Consider the following 19,055-nt stretch of genomic DNA (forward strand, 5'->3'; position numbering starts at 1 on the left):
TGGATTGTTGTTGGATTTATTTTCATTTCCTCTTTTTAGGCCACCCCATTAGCAAGATCATATAGCATGTTGTAAGCGTGTAGTTAAGCCTAAGCAAAACATATACTGGGTTCTTCTAAGTATATTGACAAGACAATGTCATTTTTTGCTAGAAACCTATTCTGTACATGCCTACATACTGCACAGATAGCCTTAGGACAAGAGGCAGATCACTTGACAGTACTGCAGATTTACATGGCATTTTAAAATATGTAACCTACAACTTGTATTTGCCTCGGAGATTTGCTGAAGCAATAGCAAGTCTGAAACAGAAGAAGACTGACAATTGAGGTCAAAGGTTAAAGACCTGAGTTGAATAGAGATCAAGATCAATGAATATTAAATCAAAACCAGTATACAGAAGGTTCCAGGCTACTGCTAGCATTCTTCTAAAAAAAAGTTGAGGCTCCTTTCTTAGGTAGGACTAAATATTTTATATTGTATATCAAAGTTGCCCAATCAAAGCACACGTAAAAAAAATAACAGTTTGGTTTGTTTGTATGTTTATTAGGGTCAGTTTTAGCCCACCCGAAAATTCCTGATATTGGTTTTGGTTGGATGTGGTCATCCATATAGGCCTATCCATATTTGGTTGCATATAGTCATACGTCAATGTGGAGATGGAAGATATTGATGTGGGTATGGCTACTAAAATAAGTATTTAGCCCACCTTTTATTAGGCTAAAGTAATGTATATGACATATGTATATGAATGTAAATGTATCTATCCATGGATACAACAACTTACTCATAGGCGTCTGGTCATCAAGAATTGCACTGAAATCGGTCAATAGGTGGCATGATTTACCATGTATTCATACAGTGCTTTCCCCATCGCTTTGAATTGGATATTTGCCAACTCAAAACGAGAATTTAATCATTGAGCGTCACAATTGTTGCCCTACACTTTAGTTTGCATTTCCTATTGACTATTTGCCACATGTGAACTTATTCTAAGCTTAAATCATATTTCAAGCTACGTTGGCTGGGCCATATCAAACATGAATACCTTTGTGTGGCGACTGCATGTGTGACATTTCAGTGCACCAATCACTTGCGGAGTAGCTGATTGAGTCTACTTCCCTACACTGGAAATAGCGAGGGGGAGAACATAGACAGGCGGTACATACACTGATCCCATCACACTACACTAAAACCTGCATAGATCGCCCGTGAAAGACCGCTGCAAATACGCACTAGGCCATTGATATCGCATTTATTTCGGGTCTGTTGGTTAGGGACAACGCGTCCATATTACAAGGACATGGCCGGTATTTTGGCATGGTTTTGGAACGAGAGATTTTGGCTCCCTCACAATGTAACCTGGGCTGATTTAAAAAATACAGATGAGGCAACCTTCCCGCAAGCCGAGGATCTTTATCTGGCGTGTCCTTTAGCCTTCTGCATCTTTATGATTCGGTTGGTTTTCGAAAGGTGGGTGGATTTAGGTTGAAGTAGAGGCTAACCATAATGCTATTGATATCATTGGGTATGTTGTTGGTCATTTCGAAGAAAATGTGAGCCTGTTTTAAAGATTTTGTTTTGGGTATTACTATTGAAACATGTTTCGCTCACAGAATGTAGACAATGAATGAGACATATTCGATCCTGCTAGGAAGGTTATTCTTATAGTATCCCTGTTACATTGTAGCCTACATGGCAACAATATTTATTAGAGATATGAATGGATTGGAGCTTACAGAACTGCGTTGAGAAATGAATTATGTTATTCTTAATGGGATACAGCTGGCCTAGCATCCTTCTAGCCGCAAGTTGCAGCTGTCAATAGGCGAGCGCATTATTCGAATCATGCTCGTCCAATTTCCTATTGACCTCGCAGTGGTCTGTGCTTTTGTGTCTGATGTTCAGCGTCATGAAATAGTTGTGTTCAAATGTTAAGTTTTCACCAGCTAAATACATTCTCACTGAGACACTGGTGCTATAGGCTACCTTGTACATAAGTAGAGAGCAGACACTCACGGTTAGTGTTTGATTTAGATTTGTATCATGCATATCTCAGTCATGTACCCAACAGTTGGATACATAGCCATGTGTTTTGATTGAATGTCTGTAGGGTCCTTCTGCTGTAAAAACTTCACCCAACACCTCACTAAGGGCAGCCTACCACTTCTTGTCCAGATGTAATACTCTAGGTCTTCATGGTACAGTTTAGTGGCTTGTTATTTAATTTCTATTTTCATAATGGATGAAATATAATCAATAGGATCTAGTCACACCTATAGGCTATGTCCTGAATATGAAAGACAGAAAAAGGCATCATACCTGTTAGTAAAAAGTTGCTAAGCAAAAAATGTCTTTGGCCTAACTTCCTTAACGAGCTAAAGAGGATCTTAGATCAGGTTTTACGATTAGAGAGCTCTTTGTCATCTATACAGGATAGTAAAGTGCTGGATCTGTACCCATTCAATCAGCCAACAACGGCTGTTGACCTTATGTTGCCTCTTATGTTGCCTGAGCACAGTTAGGCCTCCTGTCAGTCGCAGCTAGAATTGGAAACTGTTAGCGAAAGTTCACCTCAGTTGTAATTTTCAAATCACATTTGACTTTTATGAATACAACTCAACAATAATGGGAGCCATTTTAATGTAAGATTGACTCTGAAAGTCATTTGAGGCTACCCTGTGCTTTAGACTACCTCCTATGACTATCCTCATGCCATACAGAGATGACTAAAACAGATGCAGATCTGGAACAGGCTAAATTGAGGCTGTTCTTCCCTCCAGATTATAATTTTGGATTGCTGACGACACACTTCATTAGCACAGTAAGGACCTTTATGAATAGGCCAGTAAGCTCTGCCCCCCTCAGCTGTCTGCTCCACATGGGCATTTCATCTTGATCTTGTCATACTCCTATGCCAGTTTAATCTTCACCTTAGCCCTTTGTCCATTAGTGTGCCCATTACTCAATTATAATTCTGGAACAGGTTTGTATGTTGTCACTTTCAGCAATAAACTCAATCCCTCGCAATTTAACCTTAAATAATGACATGAATCATCATTGTATTGAGTACAAATCCCATTTACTGTATTGCTGTGAAATATTGTTTACAGAAACATATTTAGGATGTTAGGCTCTAATTACCCTGTGCCATTTTTGATATTCAACAATTCATAGCTCATACTGAAATCCCTCTAGCATTTCTGTTCTCACAGTAATACTGAATGATTCCATTATATAGTACTAAGAAATACGCCCAGCTATCAGAACAGATAGAATTTGAATGTCCTATTTATTTCCATAACGCACTAACGTCCATAACGTCTTATCTGTCTGTCTGTGCAATGAAAGTTCAGTGACTTCTTAGTCAAGATTTTCAATGTACTCTAATGCATTTTTCATCCATCTAGTCAAACGTGGATACATTTTCAGCCAGAGAAATGCTGACTATACACAGCAATATTGATTCAGCAGTTAAATATAATTTTAAAGTTTGGATATTTATTCATAACAAATGGTTGTCAATGGTCATGCCATGATTCCCCCTAACTAAAATGGTGTGAGAAAATGTTTCTTCTAATTATTATTGCAGGTTTATTGCAAGACCATGTGCCTTGGGTCTCAAGATACAAGCAAATGGACCACAGAGAGCCCAGCCCAATGCCATTTTGGAGAAAGTTTTCACTGCTATAACCAAGGTACAGGGAGTGTGTATTTCTAGAGGAACTTAAATGTGTGAGACCTTTGATGTATTAGTACTGATAACACATATGAAGAGCAATATCCTTAAGCAGAAAAGTTACTGCATTCAGTTCAGACAGCTCAGAAAGCAACTCCTAATTTGTGCTATTATCTGTGCCTTGTTGTATTGATGCACCATGGTTATATTTAGCTCAGCAGAAAAGCAGGTTTCCTTGACACATTTTTAGATTCACATAAAGAACGACCTAGCCACAGTCACCCTCAACACAGAAGAGACTTCAAAGGTGGAAGCAAAGGCACTTCAGAGCAAATAGCTTTGATGTTTGTTCCCTTCTCAGCTGCCAATTGGGTGATGGTTTAATTTCACTGACCATTTACTGATTAAACATTGCGATAATTTATTACATTTTATTTCTGTGGATGTCACGACTTCAGTCTTCTGACCCATGCCACATCTTTTCCACAATAATGGCAGCCTTGTTAACAATCACATGTCTTAATTCTGTCTTCCCAGCACCCAGATGAGAAGAGGTTGGAGGGCTTGTCCAAACAGCTGGACTGGGACGTTCGGACCATCCAGCGTTGGTTCAGACAGCGCCGGAACCAGGAGAAGCCCAGCACCTTGGCCCGTTTCTGTGAGAGCATGTAAGAGTTCCTGGACAGCTTCAGAACGGAACCTCTCATCTCTGTAAACCATATACATTGTATCACATAATTGCTGTTAACACCTACAGTATGTGCACATTACAGAAGGCCTGGTCACTGGTCAGTCATAACCCAAGAAGGTGGGTGTGGGTGCTGTTGTTTGTACCAGCCAAGCAGTAACACACACGCTAGCTTTGACAAAGCAAGTTTTTGCGCCATTGGGGATGGAGAAGATGGCACTGACCTGGTCTCCCTCCCTTCTGCCCAGCAAGCTGTAATGGCATGGGAGGTGAAGGATGAGGTGATTTGCTCGAAGCTGTCCACAGAGCCTCCTCCAAGCTCTAACTTGAGCTGCCTTGGGCCCTGCCACTACCCAAGAGGTTGAGGCTGGACAGGATCGCCCTGTAGAGTGACTTCCCAACCACACACCAGCGTGTGCCCATCCTCAATGAATGCCTTGATTCCATCAAGTCATTGTGGAAGCAGTCCTTCTCAGCCAAGGTGACAAGTGGGCCACTACGAAGACCATCAAGAAGAGATTTGGATTGCCAAATCTGCCTGCGATGGAAGCCTCACTGGCTGACTATCTTGACCTGAAGGCTGGTGCCTCTGCCAAGCCAAGAACTGTGGACCGGTTTTGTTTCCACACCTGCGGTGCAGGCGGCCCAGTGAGGTAAACGCTATTGCAGTTCAGTCGGTCTACCTGGCAGAATTGGCACGCACCATCTCCATAAAGTCCACGGCCCAGTCTGTTGGAAGGGTGATGAGTCTCTCCGTGGTGGGACAGCGAACCCTCTGGAACCATCAACACGGCTGGACTGTTACGGGTCACCCGGGCTGATCTAAAGCGCAGGGTCAAGGAAGAAGGAAAAGGAGGTCTATACCACTGTCCTTCCCCTCAAGGACCGCCCTCGGCCGGAGAAGAGGCCCTTCCCGAACCAGTTTGTTCTGCTAGCATGAAATTGATTAAAGAGACGGTAGTGACAACTGTTATGCCTCCAATGCAAATAGATGCAGTGTCTGTTAGCAGTGTCAGAATGGATTGGACTCCTGTTATTGTCTAACTGCTGCCTCAGTTGCTTACAATGCAGTTCTCTAAACCAACCCAGCCGCAGTCCTCTCAGCAGTAATCCTGCTGTAATTAGTGCCTTGTATACAGCTGTTTGGGTTTGATAGGATGCTGTTGTCTCCGGCACTTCAGGACGGCCAAGCTGCGCTTCCCTTTTTCCCTTAATGCTAACAAAGAGAGTCACACAGACACATTCAGACTGGGGATAGCCAAGCTTAAAGACGCTGCACAGAGATATTTATTTATTTGCCAGCTAGTTTTATCAGGCCTGGCTGGTCCCCAGTGGGGCATGCGCTTTGTTTCTACCACAGCACTGGTTCCCTTCTCTATCCCTCCTCTGGTTCTGTAGAGTTATTGTAGAAGGAAATATCCAAAGGCAGTATATTCTAATTAATAAATACTCTGATTAGTGTTGTATGAGATTAAATGTCCTAATGCAGAAGAGACATATTAAACAATACGCTCAAACGAAATAAAGTAATTAAAGTTAATAGATAAAAATGTAGCACTAAGAACAATTTGTCAACTGTCATGCTGCCCCAAGTAACTCTCCATGACTCAGCAGCTCAAAGAAACCAAGAAGCTTTTTAAAAAAAAAAAAACTGTTCACCTAAAACATATGGGTTATTCACAAAGAGAACATGAGATGGAGAATGGACCTTTGTCTGCTTCCACTGAGCAAGGAATATATTCAGTTACCATAGAGACACAAGGCACACTCTAGAATATTTTGGTTTGTGAACCTTGTTACCAATGAATTGCTGAAAGAAAATGTGAAATGAAAGTCATATGTAGAGGGAACTTAGCCAACTTAGAGGTTGTTTTTTTTTGGTTTATTTGGTTTCCAGTTATAACCCTTGCAGGAAGGTTCTGTAGACCGTTTTATATGTCTTTTTATGCAACTACATTGTTGTATACTGTACCATATATTTGGTACAGTGCCTCCTCGGTCACCAGCAAAATGCTCTTCAGAGTAGTTGTGAGTCATAGTAATTCTACATAAATAGCACTGATTCAGCAGCAAACTCCTTTGCCATGTTTGTCTACCCAGTTGCCAAGCAACAGTCTTGACCTATCATTAGGCAAATGAATCCAGCTCATTTGTTTTTACAATTAATCAAGCACAGAGAGCAAAATGACTTGTGGCTTGATCACCTCTATCCTATGAACATCAGATGTCCTTTTCATTAGAAAGAGTAGATTATCAGTTTGAAGTGAGAGCACGCTTAAAATCTTTGTTGTATGATGTCAAGCTTTGACCTTTGATCACCCAATGAGATTTACAAAGCCTCAGAAAAACGACTTGGTGTATTCAGCTTTGCATTTTAGTAAGATACTGTGGTGATATTTGCCATCTATGGCTGTCAAAAACAGAAGCTACTGTACCTATTCTAGGAACACCTTAGAACCATGCAAAAGTCACTCTCTCTTTCAGACAGCATAGTAAGCCTTTAAAGAACCCCCTCTGAGTCTAGTCAGTGGATGTTAGCTTCTTACAGTATCCATGTCACATCATACTAGTCATCCTGTCTGTGGGGACCAGCATGCAGCTGCACCTGCCGAATTTTGAGGGGTCTACCTGTCTAAGAAGCCCTATTAATGGCAAGAACTCACTCCTGACTCATGATTGATATTTGATACCTTTTCTCATCTCTACAAGCAAGAACAGAGAATCTGTCATATTCAAGTGTGTCTTATGGAGTCTGTTCTTCTATTTTTTAGTCATTTAGTTATGAAAAACCCTTAGGAAGAGAGTACGACAAGGAGATGTATTCGTTGTGAGCTAGCTCTCAATGAGTGTTCAGTCCAGTAGCTGATTCTTATGTGCTGTGGGCATCTGCCTCCATGCTCAGCTTGCCTTGGCTTTGATCTCTGAAGTGTCAACTGAAACGGCTCAGTCTCTGCCCGAGAGCTCCAAAGCCCATGATCACAGGAAAACTTTCCCATCCAATCAATGTGCATTTGTGGCTACGTACGTGCACGGGGTTACGTAAGTCCCAGCGCAGAGGTTGCGTCTGGGAGTGCCTCTCTTCCCCCTCTGCCATTGAAGCAGTGTGCTGCTGAGCTTGGTGGCAGGCACCCGGTATCTAGTGACTCACCCTGGAATGCAGACGCTGGGATGTGAGAGAGCTTGGCTTGGGCCACAGCCACCGCCACATCTATGACTGCAGGCCTAAGGGCACATTGTGCTGTACAATAGTGCTATACTATACCCCCTCTCTACCACTGATACTGTAGGAACCATACTTGGCACTTCTTTCTATCGTGTAGCTAATTAAGATGACAAGAAGAAGTGTCCACATGCCAACGTTTTTCATTCTAAAAGGTCTTTTCATTTCACTCTGTGATTTTTGATAGTTCTTTTGAATGTGACATTTAGTTGTTGGTTACTAATTGGTCTAAATTTGTAAAATGATTGCCCACATCTCCATTCTGCATTCAGACCTTGGCCTACTTTGGAGAGAAATTATATGATGGAAAGGGGGAAATCGAAACCAAACTCCTTATCAAGGTGGAGTTGTATGTGTCTAGATCTCTTCAAATAGCCCTAAGGTTCCACAGTAAATATATTCAACTCCCAATCTCTAACTTTTTGATCCTGTATTTCTTTTTTTTTTCATAGGTGGAGATTTTCGTTTTACCTGTATATATTTACCTATGGACTGCGTTTCCTAAAAAAGGTAAGGCTGATCAAATTTCTCCCATGAATACAAAATAATCGAATGCTATACTCTGCTTATACTGTATGAGAACACATTCTTCTGAGAGAGCTAGTTATTGAAGCTTTGCTCTAGAAATTAAAAGGTATGGAGGCTGTACTTGATGGGACCTTGCTGTGCAAGAAGAAGCAGTAGACAAATAATGTACCTCTCATAATGTAACACTCAACAACCAGGGATCTCTGAGGAATAATGGATCCATTTGCTCTCAGCACAGTATCTATTATGATGATATTAGCCTTTTGTCTGAGGAAATGCTCAATTGAGAACTATAACCGTGTGGACTGCCACCTTTAGTCTTAATGATGATGCTACGTTGATATATAAGGATACACGTCATTGCGAATTACTGTACATCTTGTCCTGTGGCCAGTAGGACCTAAGTGTGTGTAGTAATTGAATGGTGATGCAGCTATGGCTGGGCTTGATCAGTCTAATCATGATTAAGAGGGAATGGGCAGACACACTGTAGCGGAGAGAAATTCTCACTGAAACAACTTGCATGACGAAGCACTTTGTGAAATGAGTTCATTCCCTGCAGCTGGGCCGAGTCTCCCGCGGGATTATTAATAGAGTAGGTCTAGAAAACAGCACTGGAGATGCAAACTTAGTAACCTTTCCTAAAGTCACAGTCCTCCTCAACACATATTTTTACACCTTTAAAGGGGCAATCTGGGATTAGTACATACATTTTTGTAACTTTTAAATGAATGATATGTTAATGATTCTTAAATAATTATTATAAATGCCTAATGAATTTAGTTCAACTGTTTTACCAAAATATAATCTTATGTTTACAAAAAAAATTGTAAACAATGTAATTGTAAAAAAAACACTGTACAAAACACTGTATAGTTAAAACTATGATTTTAATCTCATTTAATCTCAACTCGTTATATCGTTATAACCGTCATAACAGAGACACAACTCTAACGCATGTCAGAGCCAGAGTCCTTGTGGTCGACTGCTGTTGCTATAACTGAATAACTAATGAACACATCCAAAGTTTCCAAAGATCTATTTATTGATTAAACTGACAGCAAGAACATCATTTAACAAAAGTGCCTGCCATATGAACGCCTCCAACTGAATTTTTGTATTTACCTCATGACAGTTTGCCTCAGTCTCTCGGTGCTTTACTAATACTTCCAGCCAGGAGAGCATAACAAAGATGATGGGCTTTGTTTGATTCCCAGCGGCAGCTCCACTTTTCTTTTCTTTTCTCCAGCTTCCTTTTCATTCGCACAAACTTGTCCCGAATCTTCTTCCACTACTGAACTACTTCAGCTCCGCCTCCATTCACTAACCAACCAATCAATGGTGTGCAACATCTACACGGCCGGTCGCTCATGGAGAAATCGAGAGAGGTGCACGACAACCTGTGCAGCCTCCTCTGCAACAGTTGGGCGACCTTCGTGAACATACGCAGACCCCTGGTTGCGTTGTTGTCAATGAAGCATGAATCGGCCTTTAGACAACAGTCGTTTAGCTTTGTTCAGGCCTACCTCCTCCTCTCCCCTCCCCCACATCTAGCGCGCTAGCTGGCAGGAGCGTCAAAGGGATAGAGCGTGTGCAACTATCTCTCCCTCAAAATACTGAACAGTTTGATGGACGGATTATTGTAGCAAAACAATTGTTAATAATTATTATTTTACACTCATGCTGTTCGGTGAAGTATATCTACATGAAAATAAAAATCCACATTTTCTAAAATCAATCAATTCCAATTGGCCACTACCATTGGCCTTTTATTGTCTCTCCTTAGCTGGAAGTTGATATTTCGGTAACTATTGAAAATGAGAAATAACTGAGTAATTTAATCCAGTTAGTTATCAGATTTATTGGTCCTGTTCTACCTTTTTACCATCAGACAACTCTTTCCATGTTCATCTCTCCCAGACAGTACATACTTGTACAGTATGTAGAGAACTAAATTGTATTATGAGCTGGTACACTGCAATACATACACTGAGGTTCCTAATGTAACATTCTTGACATGCAAACACTGCTCGAGTTTGCATGTCAACTCGAGCAGTGTCAGCATTTCTAAATAGGGCAAATTTGTTTAAGACTGCTCACTGTAGAGTTAGTTGATGATTGGTTGATGCCTCTGCCATAGAGGGCAAACATTCCTTGTAGAAGATGAAGATGAGCAGCTCGTTATTATGCTGTCTTTATTGTCTAGGTCCCTCTTGTGGCAAGACATGCACACACACTCCTCCACCTTACGCATATCACAACAGTTTTATGATTACTTTGCACTTTAGAGAAACCACTTCACTATCATTACATTTCACTTTAATGAAAATACAATCTTACATGTCTGTGGTCCCATTGATATTAATGTTGTTGGATCTTAATCAAACAGTAAGTATTGAGCCTGAGGTGGTGTTCAGGTTTGGGGATCAATATCACTTTATGTAGCTGTAAATATACTTTTTGGAACAGCATAATATACATGCGGTGGAGGCTGTCTGCCCTGTCTTGTCTTGCTCGACTTGGAAATACACTTTCATACTGTATGCTTTGTTCCTGGTTACCTGACACTCAATGCATTGTATGTCCTCAGTTGCAGTTCGAGAGATTTTCACAAATAAGAGGAACATTGAGAGAGCATAGTTTACATTTCCCCCTTATATTTTGGGTTTGAACCACATGCCAAATGTACAAATGCCATCATGCCAAATTGTACAATATTGTTGTGAATTTGTTCATCATACATTGTAATTCAGTCCATGTGCTGTCTCTACAGACCCCGTGGCTATGGAATACAAGGGAGTGCTGGTACAACTACCCCTATCAGGTGATGTTTAAATCCTGAAAAAAGCTCTCAGCTCTTTTCACTGCAGATTGAATACAGAATGTTTTCATGTTGGCCAAATAACTTTTCTATAACAACAAATAACAGATTTTAAGATGCCGCTTTACCCAATAGGGATCTAATTTTGTTGATGTGTGTGTTTGTACAGCCACTGACGGTGGACATCCACTACTACTATATACTGGAGCTGTCTTTCTACCTTTCCCTACTCTTCTCCCAGTTTACAGACATCAGGAGGAAGGTAGGACACCAATTAAGTAATCTGATGAATCTAAAATAACAAATAATAATGTTTATTTGTTATAGTTCTCCAACACAGATTTCTGTGTATGAATGTCATTTAACACTCGCAAGTTCCTCTTCCAAAGATCCTTCTATTTGTTTGCCTCAGTAACAATGAAGTCATTATGGCAAGTCCATTATGGCAAAGGATCAGACCGCACAATTCCAACACTTCTGTAATGGCTTCGAAAGGATTTGACACTACATTGTTTTTACTCTTTGTGTAGCTCAAGCTTGGTTTTATGTGGTAGTAATTTCAGTCATTATTGTTTGTCAGCACATGCATCCAGCCCTCCTCTCATTGTCTGTTCAGTGACTGTGTTTTATTTGGTCTGTGTCCCTGTGAGCTGGCTTTTTGCCTCAGTGTACAGTATAGTCTCCCTGGTGTGTGTGAAATCACAGACATCTGTTGGAAAGAGATGGATTAGTATTTGCTCATAACTTTTATGACCGGATTTACTGGCAGTCATTCTAAAATGTTTTCCCTCCAATATTTGTTTTGGATTGAGTCCTGTTGCAGTACCCAGCGCTCTGAGCCTGGAGGTTATTACTTATCTTTATCCACTTTAATATTTTCTCTTGACCCCACAACTTATGATGACAACTACAGGCTAATTGGATAATTCCCTATCATTTCATATGTTGTACAGTAGCTGAATGCAGTTGTGGAATAGTGTTTCCAGTGAACTCTAATTCACACTGAATTGTATTGACTCAAAGAATATTTGTAAGGTTTATCACCCACCTCACATAGCATCCCTCTCCATTTCATGCAGCATTATGATTAAACATCCTAATTGAGGGTCAAGCGGACAGCTGTGCTGTCATGAGGCCTAGTTCTGTGACCCACTCCAGTGTAATCCTCTGACTAAAGAGAAATAATCCATGGATACACACCCACAATAGAAAAGGCTACTGCAGAATGTTGTAGACATGTCTGTTTACACATGGACAGACACACACACACACATCAAGCTCATGGGCTTTCCGGTCGATTTTACAGATCAGCGCTATTCCTTCATGTTTGAGCTGTAAATATTGCCTCTGCTTCTGTTGATTTCAAAGAGCCATCTGCAATATCTGTTGCTCTCTTAAGGAGGGGGGGGGGGGGGGGGGGTCAATAATCTTATGGGGTAAACTGTGTTAATCTGTTTTGGTAGCTCATAGCAGTACAGTATCCTGCAAATATAGCGTGTATAGTAAGCTTTACAATTCTGCCATTTATGGGCATCAGCATCAAAGGAAACTATTTTACATTAAAACATAAGAGTCCATTTCGACCACTGTATTTAATTTTCTTGAAAAGCTTTACTCCCTGGTTGTGGTTCACAGAATATCAATTTGCATGACTCCCATGGACATATGCCTGCCTCTCTCTCTCCTTTCCCTCTGCCCCGCCCTGTCCAAACCACAGCACACATAACACTCACAGCTGTGCTGTCCCATGATGCCATGGTGTTTATGCCCTCACCCTCTCATCTCTTTGTTGACTGTTGGCATGTTGTCTGTTTTTGTTTCTCCTTTCAGTTTTTTCATGCACAACACCACATTGAGGAGGGCCTCTGCACCCCCCGCCAATTCCAGTATGTTCCCCTGCACTCTATTGCCATGCTTCCATATCTGTATCTTGCATCGCTGCTCTTCCTCCTCTTCCTCCTCCTCCTCATCCTCCTGCTCTCGGCCGGCTACTCTCTGCTGCTGCCCTGCCGAGCCTCTTCAACCACGCATCACGGTGCTCAAGGAGGGTTCATTTCACCATGTCATCCACCGGCAGTCTCATTCACAATGCAGCAGCTCTGAATCAGGATAGGCCAAACCCAGCTAGACTTACAGTAGTCAGCTGTAGTTGACACTGAAAGCAGTTCATATTCACCTGATTTATCAAGTTAAGAAATGAATTCTGAAGATAACTGTCAAGCCATCAAGTAAACAAAGAATTTAAGGCAGCACTTCTTGAATCCTTTATCCAGAGAGAAAACGTAAGACAGTTTTTACACATTCTGTAGCAGCAGCAAAAAGGAGGAAAATGTACGTACAGTAGAGTATAGCCATTTACTGCATCTGCTGTTCTTGTGTGTTCTTGTCCTAGTGGTAGTATTAGGACCTTCACATGTCCCCTGCACAGTGAGAGTAGAGATGCCATGACTTAAAGGAGCTACACATGAAATCCGGCTCCCTTGTGGCCATGAGTACAAATTGCAGTTACAATGAGTTTTGTTTACACTAACCAGTAGACTAGTGTCCATCACAAAATCCAGACCATTGACCATTAATGTAAGATCCTGACATGTCAAGTGAACAGATAATAATAAATATTTGCTAGGGCTAGTTTTGATTTGCCTACTTTCTGTAACAAGCTAAGATTTGACAACAGATCTGTCCGTACCTGGCAGGAGAAATCCTAATATCCCAATCGAAGCTATTGTTGGTGGGAAGCTACTACTTGTAAACACTCACTCCACAATCCCTGCCGATTTTTCAAGGCCATTATATGCTGTAGCAGAGTGAACAGTGAAAATGTCATGTGTAGCTCCTTTATTGTGTTGCACTTCTACCAAGGCTGAGCATCCTCTACATGTACCACTGTATCAAAGAGATCACAAAGAACACGGGGTCATGTTCATCGCATGTTGCAGAAGCTTTCGTAGAAGTCACATGCTAACTGTACTATACATGTGGGCCCTTGCTGTGATTCAGATAAAAGAGACCTGTGAATGCTGTCCTCTGTAATCATGTGACACTACTGTGACAACCCCCTTCCCAGGACTTCCTGATCATGTTCCTGCACCACCTGGCCACCATCTCCCTCATCACCTTCTCCTACGTCAACAACATGGCCAGGGTGGGCACGCTGGTCATGTGCCTCCATGACGCCGCAGACGTCCTGATGGAGGTGAGGGGACATTGTGTGTTCACATTCACGCCTGGTAGATGGACAGAATACAGTACCTATGGTAGATACCTACCGTATCGTAGGTACCTACCCGATTAAAAGATGGCTGTGTGGCCGTGTCCTGTATTCTGTAGACTCTGAATTACACCAGAGCGAACATGCAGTGAGGTCAATGAACATAGCACCAGAGGAACAATCTGCAAACTGTACATGTCTGTGCATGTGCCGCATTGCAACCACGATTAGATTTGATTGTCATTCTCAACCCTCTGAATAACAATGATCATTGAGTCATCGGTGTGATAACAACATTATTTAACGTGGTACACTTACCATGTCAAAATGAATAAAAAAACGGATTCTGTTGTTTTGCAGGCTGCCAAAATGGCCAACTATGCCAAGTGCCAGAGACTTTGCAATCTACTGTTTGTCATGTTTGCAATGGTCTTCATGAGCTCCAGGCTGGGAGTCTATCCTGTCTGGTGAGTAGGATCCTACTGTCTCTGTCTGGACAGTAGCTGTGCCTCTGTGAAGCAGCTGCCTAAATAATTGTAACAAAGGGCTTGTTTGAAGGAGTGTGTGTCTGTTGCCCAAGTGTTCTGTCAGTAAGACACATCTCTGTGATGTAGATGGGAAGGGTGTGTGTGTGTGTGTGTGTGTGTCTGTCTGTCTGTCTGTCTGTCTGTCCCTGTCTGTCCCTGTCTGTCCCTGAATAGGCATGTACAGTATAAGGATCTCACAATGATGAAATACAGGTCTTGGTGAATTGTGTTGCTTAGTAATCGTTACTATGGATACAGCAACATTATGGACTTACTGTATCTTACTCAGTAAGAGGGGACAAAATAAGATGAGAGGCACATTATTATTAAGATCATCTCTTAATAATTTAACCAAGAGGTAGATTTTAGACTTCAAATTACACACATTAAACATCTTATAACAAATGTGTATTATACTTTATATACACTATAATATATTGTTAAAAGTGCATCACTGATATGTAGCCAAAGGTCATTACTCTGCATATGAGCCTTAGTTTTTCTAATAGCAAGCCTAGATTTACTTCCTGGAATAGTCTCATGATGATGCTTTTAAGACACTAATGATGCTTTTAAGACATACTAATGGTGGACTGGCAAGTAATATACAAAAACATTTTTTTTTGTTAAATGCCCCCTTTAATGTCTCATTTAGTATCATGACTTTATAGTAAAAAAGAACAAAATAATAATCCTGCACTAGATTACCATATCTTTCCACCTACTGTAGGTATTGCACCTGATACCCTTGCATGCATACCACTTGTGAATACATTTACTGTTCACACCCCTTGTTTGGTGTTAAGAACTCTGATGAAACAGAGACATATGATGAAACATTGAATTGGATGATGGATATTAAACGTGATGGGAATATGTTAATGTGTCAGGACAGGGCCAGCTTTGATACAGTATGAGTGGAGCAGTTGCAAATCAGTCTCAGTCCTTGAGCAACTAGTACAGCTGAGTGTATTGCCTGTCCCGTTCTTCAAAGAGAAATGGGACATGATTGAGTGTTTCATTGAGCCCTGCTGCAGTAGACCGTCCTGCCCTGAATTGACGTCCCAACTTCATCACACTAGATATGATTCTTTTGAGGCCACCACACTTGAGGACAGATCTGTTGATAAGCAGGACAAAATGACAAACTACCTCTCCTCCAGTGCTGTATGAGTATCTAGGCTGTTTTGAGGACTCAGTTTTACAGGTAGAGTATTTTGGGATTTCTATTTTAAGGCCTTATTTAGCTCTCTCTCCTTGTAATTGCACTATGACGTGGGTTAGTGCTACTGTACTGTTCTTCTCAGTGCAGCCAGCATGCTCCACAGCAGCCAGAAAGGCGTCATAACTGGAAAGCTGTTGCCATGGCTTCAGTATCGGCAGAAAGATTCATACCACGTGCAATTATCGGTTCAGTCATACCTCAACCATTTTGTAAATCACTACAATAGGTACAGTATACTGTGGCAAGCAAATTGTTGCCCTCCATTGCACAATTAATGTAGTGCAATGGACGCTACATGAAGTGTCCTCACCCCCCGCAAAGTGGGTGCTATTATAGTTCCCTTTGTAAATGTCCAACCACTGCTAGATCTAGGCTATAACATACAGAACTGAACCAGTGTGAAGACATGGGTGATCTCCTGGGTGATCATTATTCTTGGCGGTTCAGAAGGAGTCGGTCAATGCTAGGGAGCCAGGCTTGTGTGTGTGTGTGTGTGTGTGTGTGTGTGTGTGTGAAAGAGGGATACATGAAGAACAAAGAGCAGGGGATTAAGGCTTTGAAGTGTCTATTTGTTGGCCTCTATTCAGCCCCGGGAGGCCTCAGCCACCTGTCTGTGTCCTCCACTCCTCCCAACATGGAGCCCCTAGAACAAAGAGAGAACTTAACTTTTGTGTTTACTGTTTCTGAATGAACTAAATTGACTAAATCCCCCTCTCTCTCTCTCTCTCTCTCTCCCTTTCCCTGACCCTCATTCCCCTCTTCTCTTTTAGGATTTTGAACACTACATTGTTTGAGAGCTGGGAGATCGTGGGGCCGTACCCCTCCTGGTGGGTGTTCAACCTGCTGCTGATCCTGCTGCAGCTGCTGCACTCCTTCTGGTCATACCTCATAGTGAAGATTGCCTGTAGGGCCATCTCCCGGGGGAAGGTGAGGGACAACAGACACACCTATGGTCAATTACCGTACACTGTCACATTGGCCCTATAAGAGCTGTAATCTGAAATGGTTGTACTCATTATGTTGTTAGGAAATAGCCTGGGACCAGATCTTATGCATGCATCCTATGAGTAATAAGTCAATAGAGTTAATCAAAGCACATGGCGGTACATATACTTACATATATTTCTAACAAGCTGGTACAGGCATGTTAGAAAGTAGTACTACTATAACATTATTTGAATAGGTAAAGTTTGACAGATTATGTACTTTACAACAGGAGCTTCTCACAGGATGCTCTGTACTATAGTTTCATTGTTACCAACAAAGGGCCTCCTATTGTCAGTAGCCTTTTTTGACTTTACCTTTTCATCCCCTATGCTAACCTTCCAATCTTCAAGGCCGGAAAGTGGAATCCTTTACATGTAAGTAGTTCCTCTAGACGGGATGTCTGTTAAACAGTCTACTGTATGTTTAGTCAGAAATCATCTGTCTCACAGTCGTCTGTCCTCATGTGTACACATGGTATATTGTCCTGATTGTACCATTCCCTTAATCATCCCGCTTTGATTTAATGAAACATTCCATGTCATTTTTCAGAGAGAAGGAAGGGGCTGCTCACACGTTATTTTTCTTAACACAAGATTTCACATCCTCCCTCTATCACTCTTGGTAGCACCTTTTTCTAATGGAACATTTGAACTTCAGTCCAAAAAAATCACTTGTTTTTATGAATATAGGGGAACAAGTTTAACCATCAAAGAACAATGGCACTGTTAACAATGACAACACTAATTCAATAGACCAGTTGCCCATCCCTCATATTCCCCTTTTCATGACATCAGGCTGTACAGTGTGGACAAGTTGACCTGACAGCCCTGCCCCGTCTCCACAGGTCTCTAAAGACGACCGCAGCGACATTGAGTCCAGTTCTGACGAGGACGACGCTCCCCCGCCCAATCAGAAGCACCACAGCAGCAGCAGCAGCAGCACCACCAATGGAACCAATAAAACTCACGGGACCAACGGCTACCTGACAGGAACCCCGTGTCCAGACGAACACTGACCGCCCCCTATGAGACATTACAAGCACTGGAGCCAAGCTGCAGACACCATTCATAGATGTGTGTGTGTGTGTGTGTGGGTGTGTGTGAGAAATGAACAACATTGCCTGTCTGGTACTGGAAGTTCTTAATAGAATATGGATGCAGTTCTGATTTCAGTTTGATTCTTTGTATGTTTTCTCTCATTTTATTCTCTCTTTATTATATAATTGCATCAAACTGCACTCAATGGATATCAAAGCACTCCTGTCTGTACTGCCCACTCTCTGTTTAACCAATGAATGAAAAGCATTCCACTTTTACGGTGTAAGCATGCTATTTAAACCTAGTCTGGCATACTGGGGGTGGTCATTTCTTATGTTGGTGTCTTTTTATGTTATTTATTTTTTATAGATACATGTTTGCGAATTGTGGTCAATATGTCTCACCTACTCTCTTGTCAGTGTTAAAGATTGTCCAGTCATGAACAATCCCAACTGCTTTTCAGTTCAGCATTCTATGAAAGGCAGACTCATACTGTATGTTATGAGTATTGGCAAAATGCTGAAGAATTGTATTTGCTTTCAATGCTGCACCCCCAACACATGCCAAAACAGTGGTTGCAAATGTTTTCCTCACAAATGAATAGTAATGTGTACTCACAAAGCATAATGGAAAAGAAAATACAAACACACGTTGTCCACCCATAAGCTGTAAATGAGATATCAGTAAACAGTATTATGTGTGTGTGCAAAAGTATGGCCATGCTATATTTAAAAATTAAAGCATTTTGTTATAAGTATTCTACAACATTTCGGGTAAGAATTTCATTAAATGTCCATGGCCCTCTTGGAAGACACAAGGTATTTAAATTCTTAATAAAATCAATACAATTAAAACCCATTAAGATATTAAAGATTGCAAGTGAGAAAGTATGATTGTGAATCTGATTAATTTCATTTAGCAGAGACAATTTTGGATTCATGATGAGTCAGTTTGAGTGTATAACAGTTGGTTATGAATAATTATTTGCGTTGATCTTAAAAAACTGCTCAAGGTCAAGAGTAGAATGAGTCCATATTATTGCTATTCATTCAATGCGTTTTTTCTTTTATTAGTTAATGATTCATCCTGCTTATGCAGTCTCTTGACATATTGTAACATTTGAATTTAAGTT

At 41.2% G+C, this 19,055-nt stretch overlaps 1 protein-coding gene across 1 annotated transcript; it reads left to right on the forward strand.

Moving 5' to 3' along the window:
• The first annotated feature begins 1,195 nt into the window (after positions 1–1,195).
• Positions 1,196–18,688, forward strand: cers6 (ceramide synthase 6). Its single transcript, XM_083681817.1, has 11 exons — positions 1,196–1,473; positions 3,593–3,698; positions 4,217–4,347; positions 8,040–8,097; positions 10,889–10,939; positions 11,106–11,198; positions 14,004–14,132; positions 14,508–14,614; positions 16,670–16,826; positions 17,237–17,260; positions 17,731–18,688. The coding sequence occupies exons 1-11, from the start codon at positions 1,304–1,306 to the stop codon at positions 17,899–17,901; spliced, it is 1,197 nt and encodes a 398-aa protein (XP_083537943.1). The 5' UTR covers positions 1,196–1,303; the 3' UTR covers positions 17,902–18,688.
• The last annotated feature ends 367 nt before the right edge of the window (positions 18,689–19,055 follow it).

This window comes from Argentina silus, assembly GCF_951799395.1.
Source record: "Argentina silus genome assembly, chromosome: 12".
Taxonomy (NCBI): Eukaryota; Metazoa; Chordata; class Actinopteri; order Argentiniformes; family Argentinidae; genus Argentina; species Argentina silus.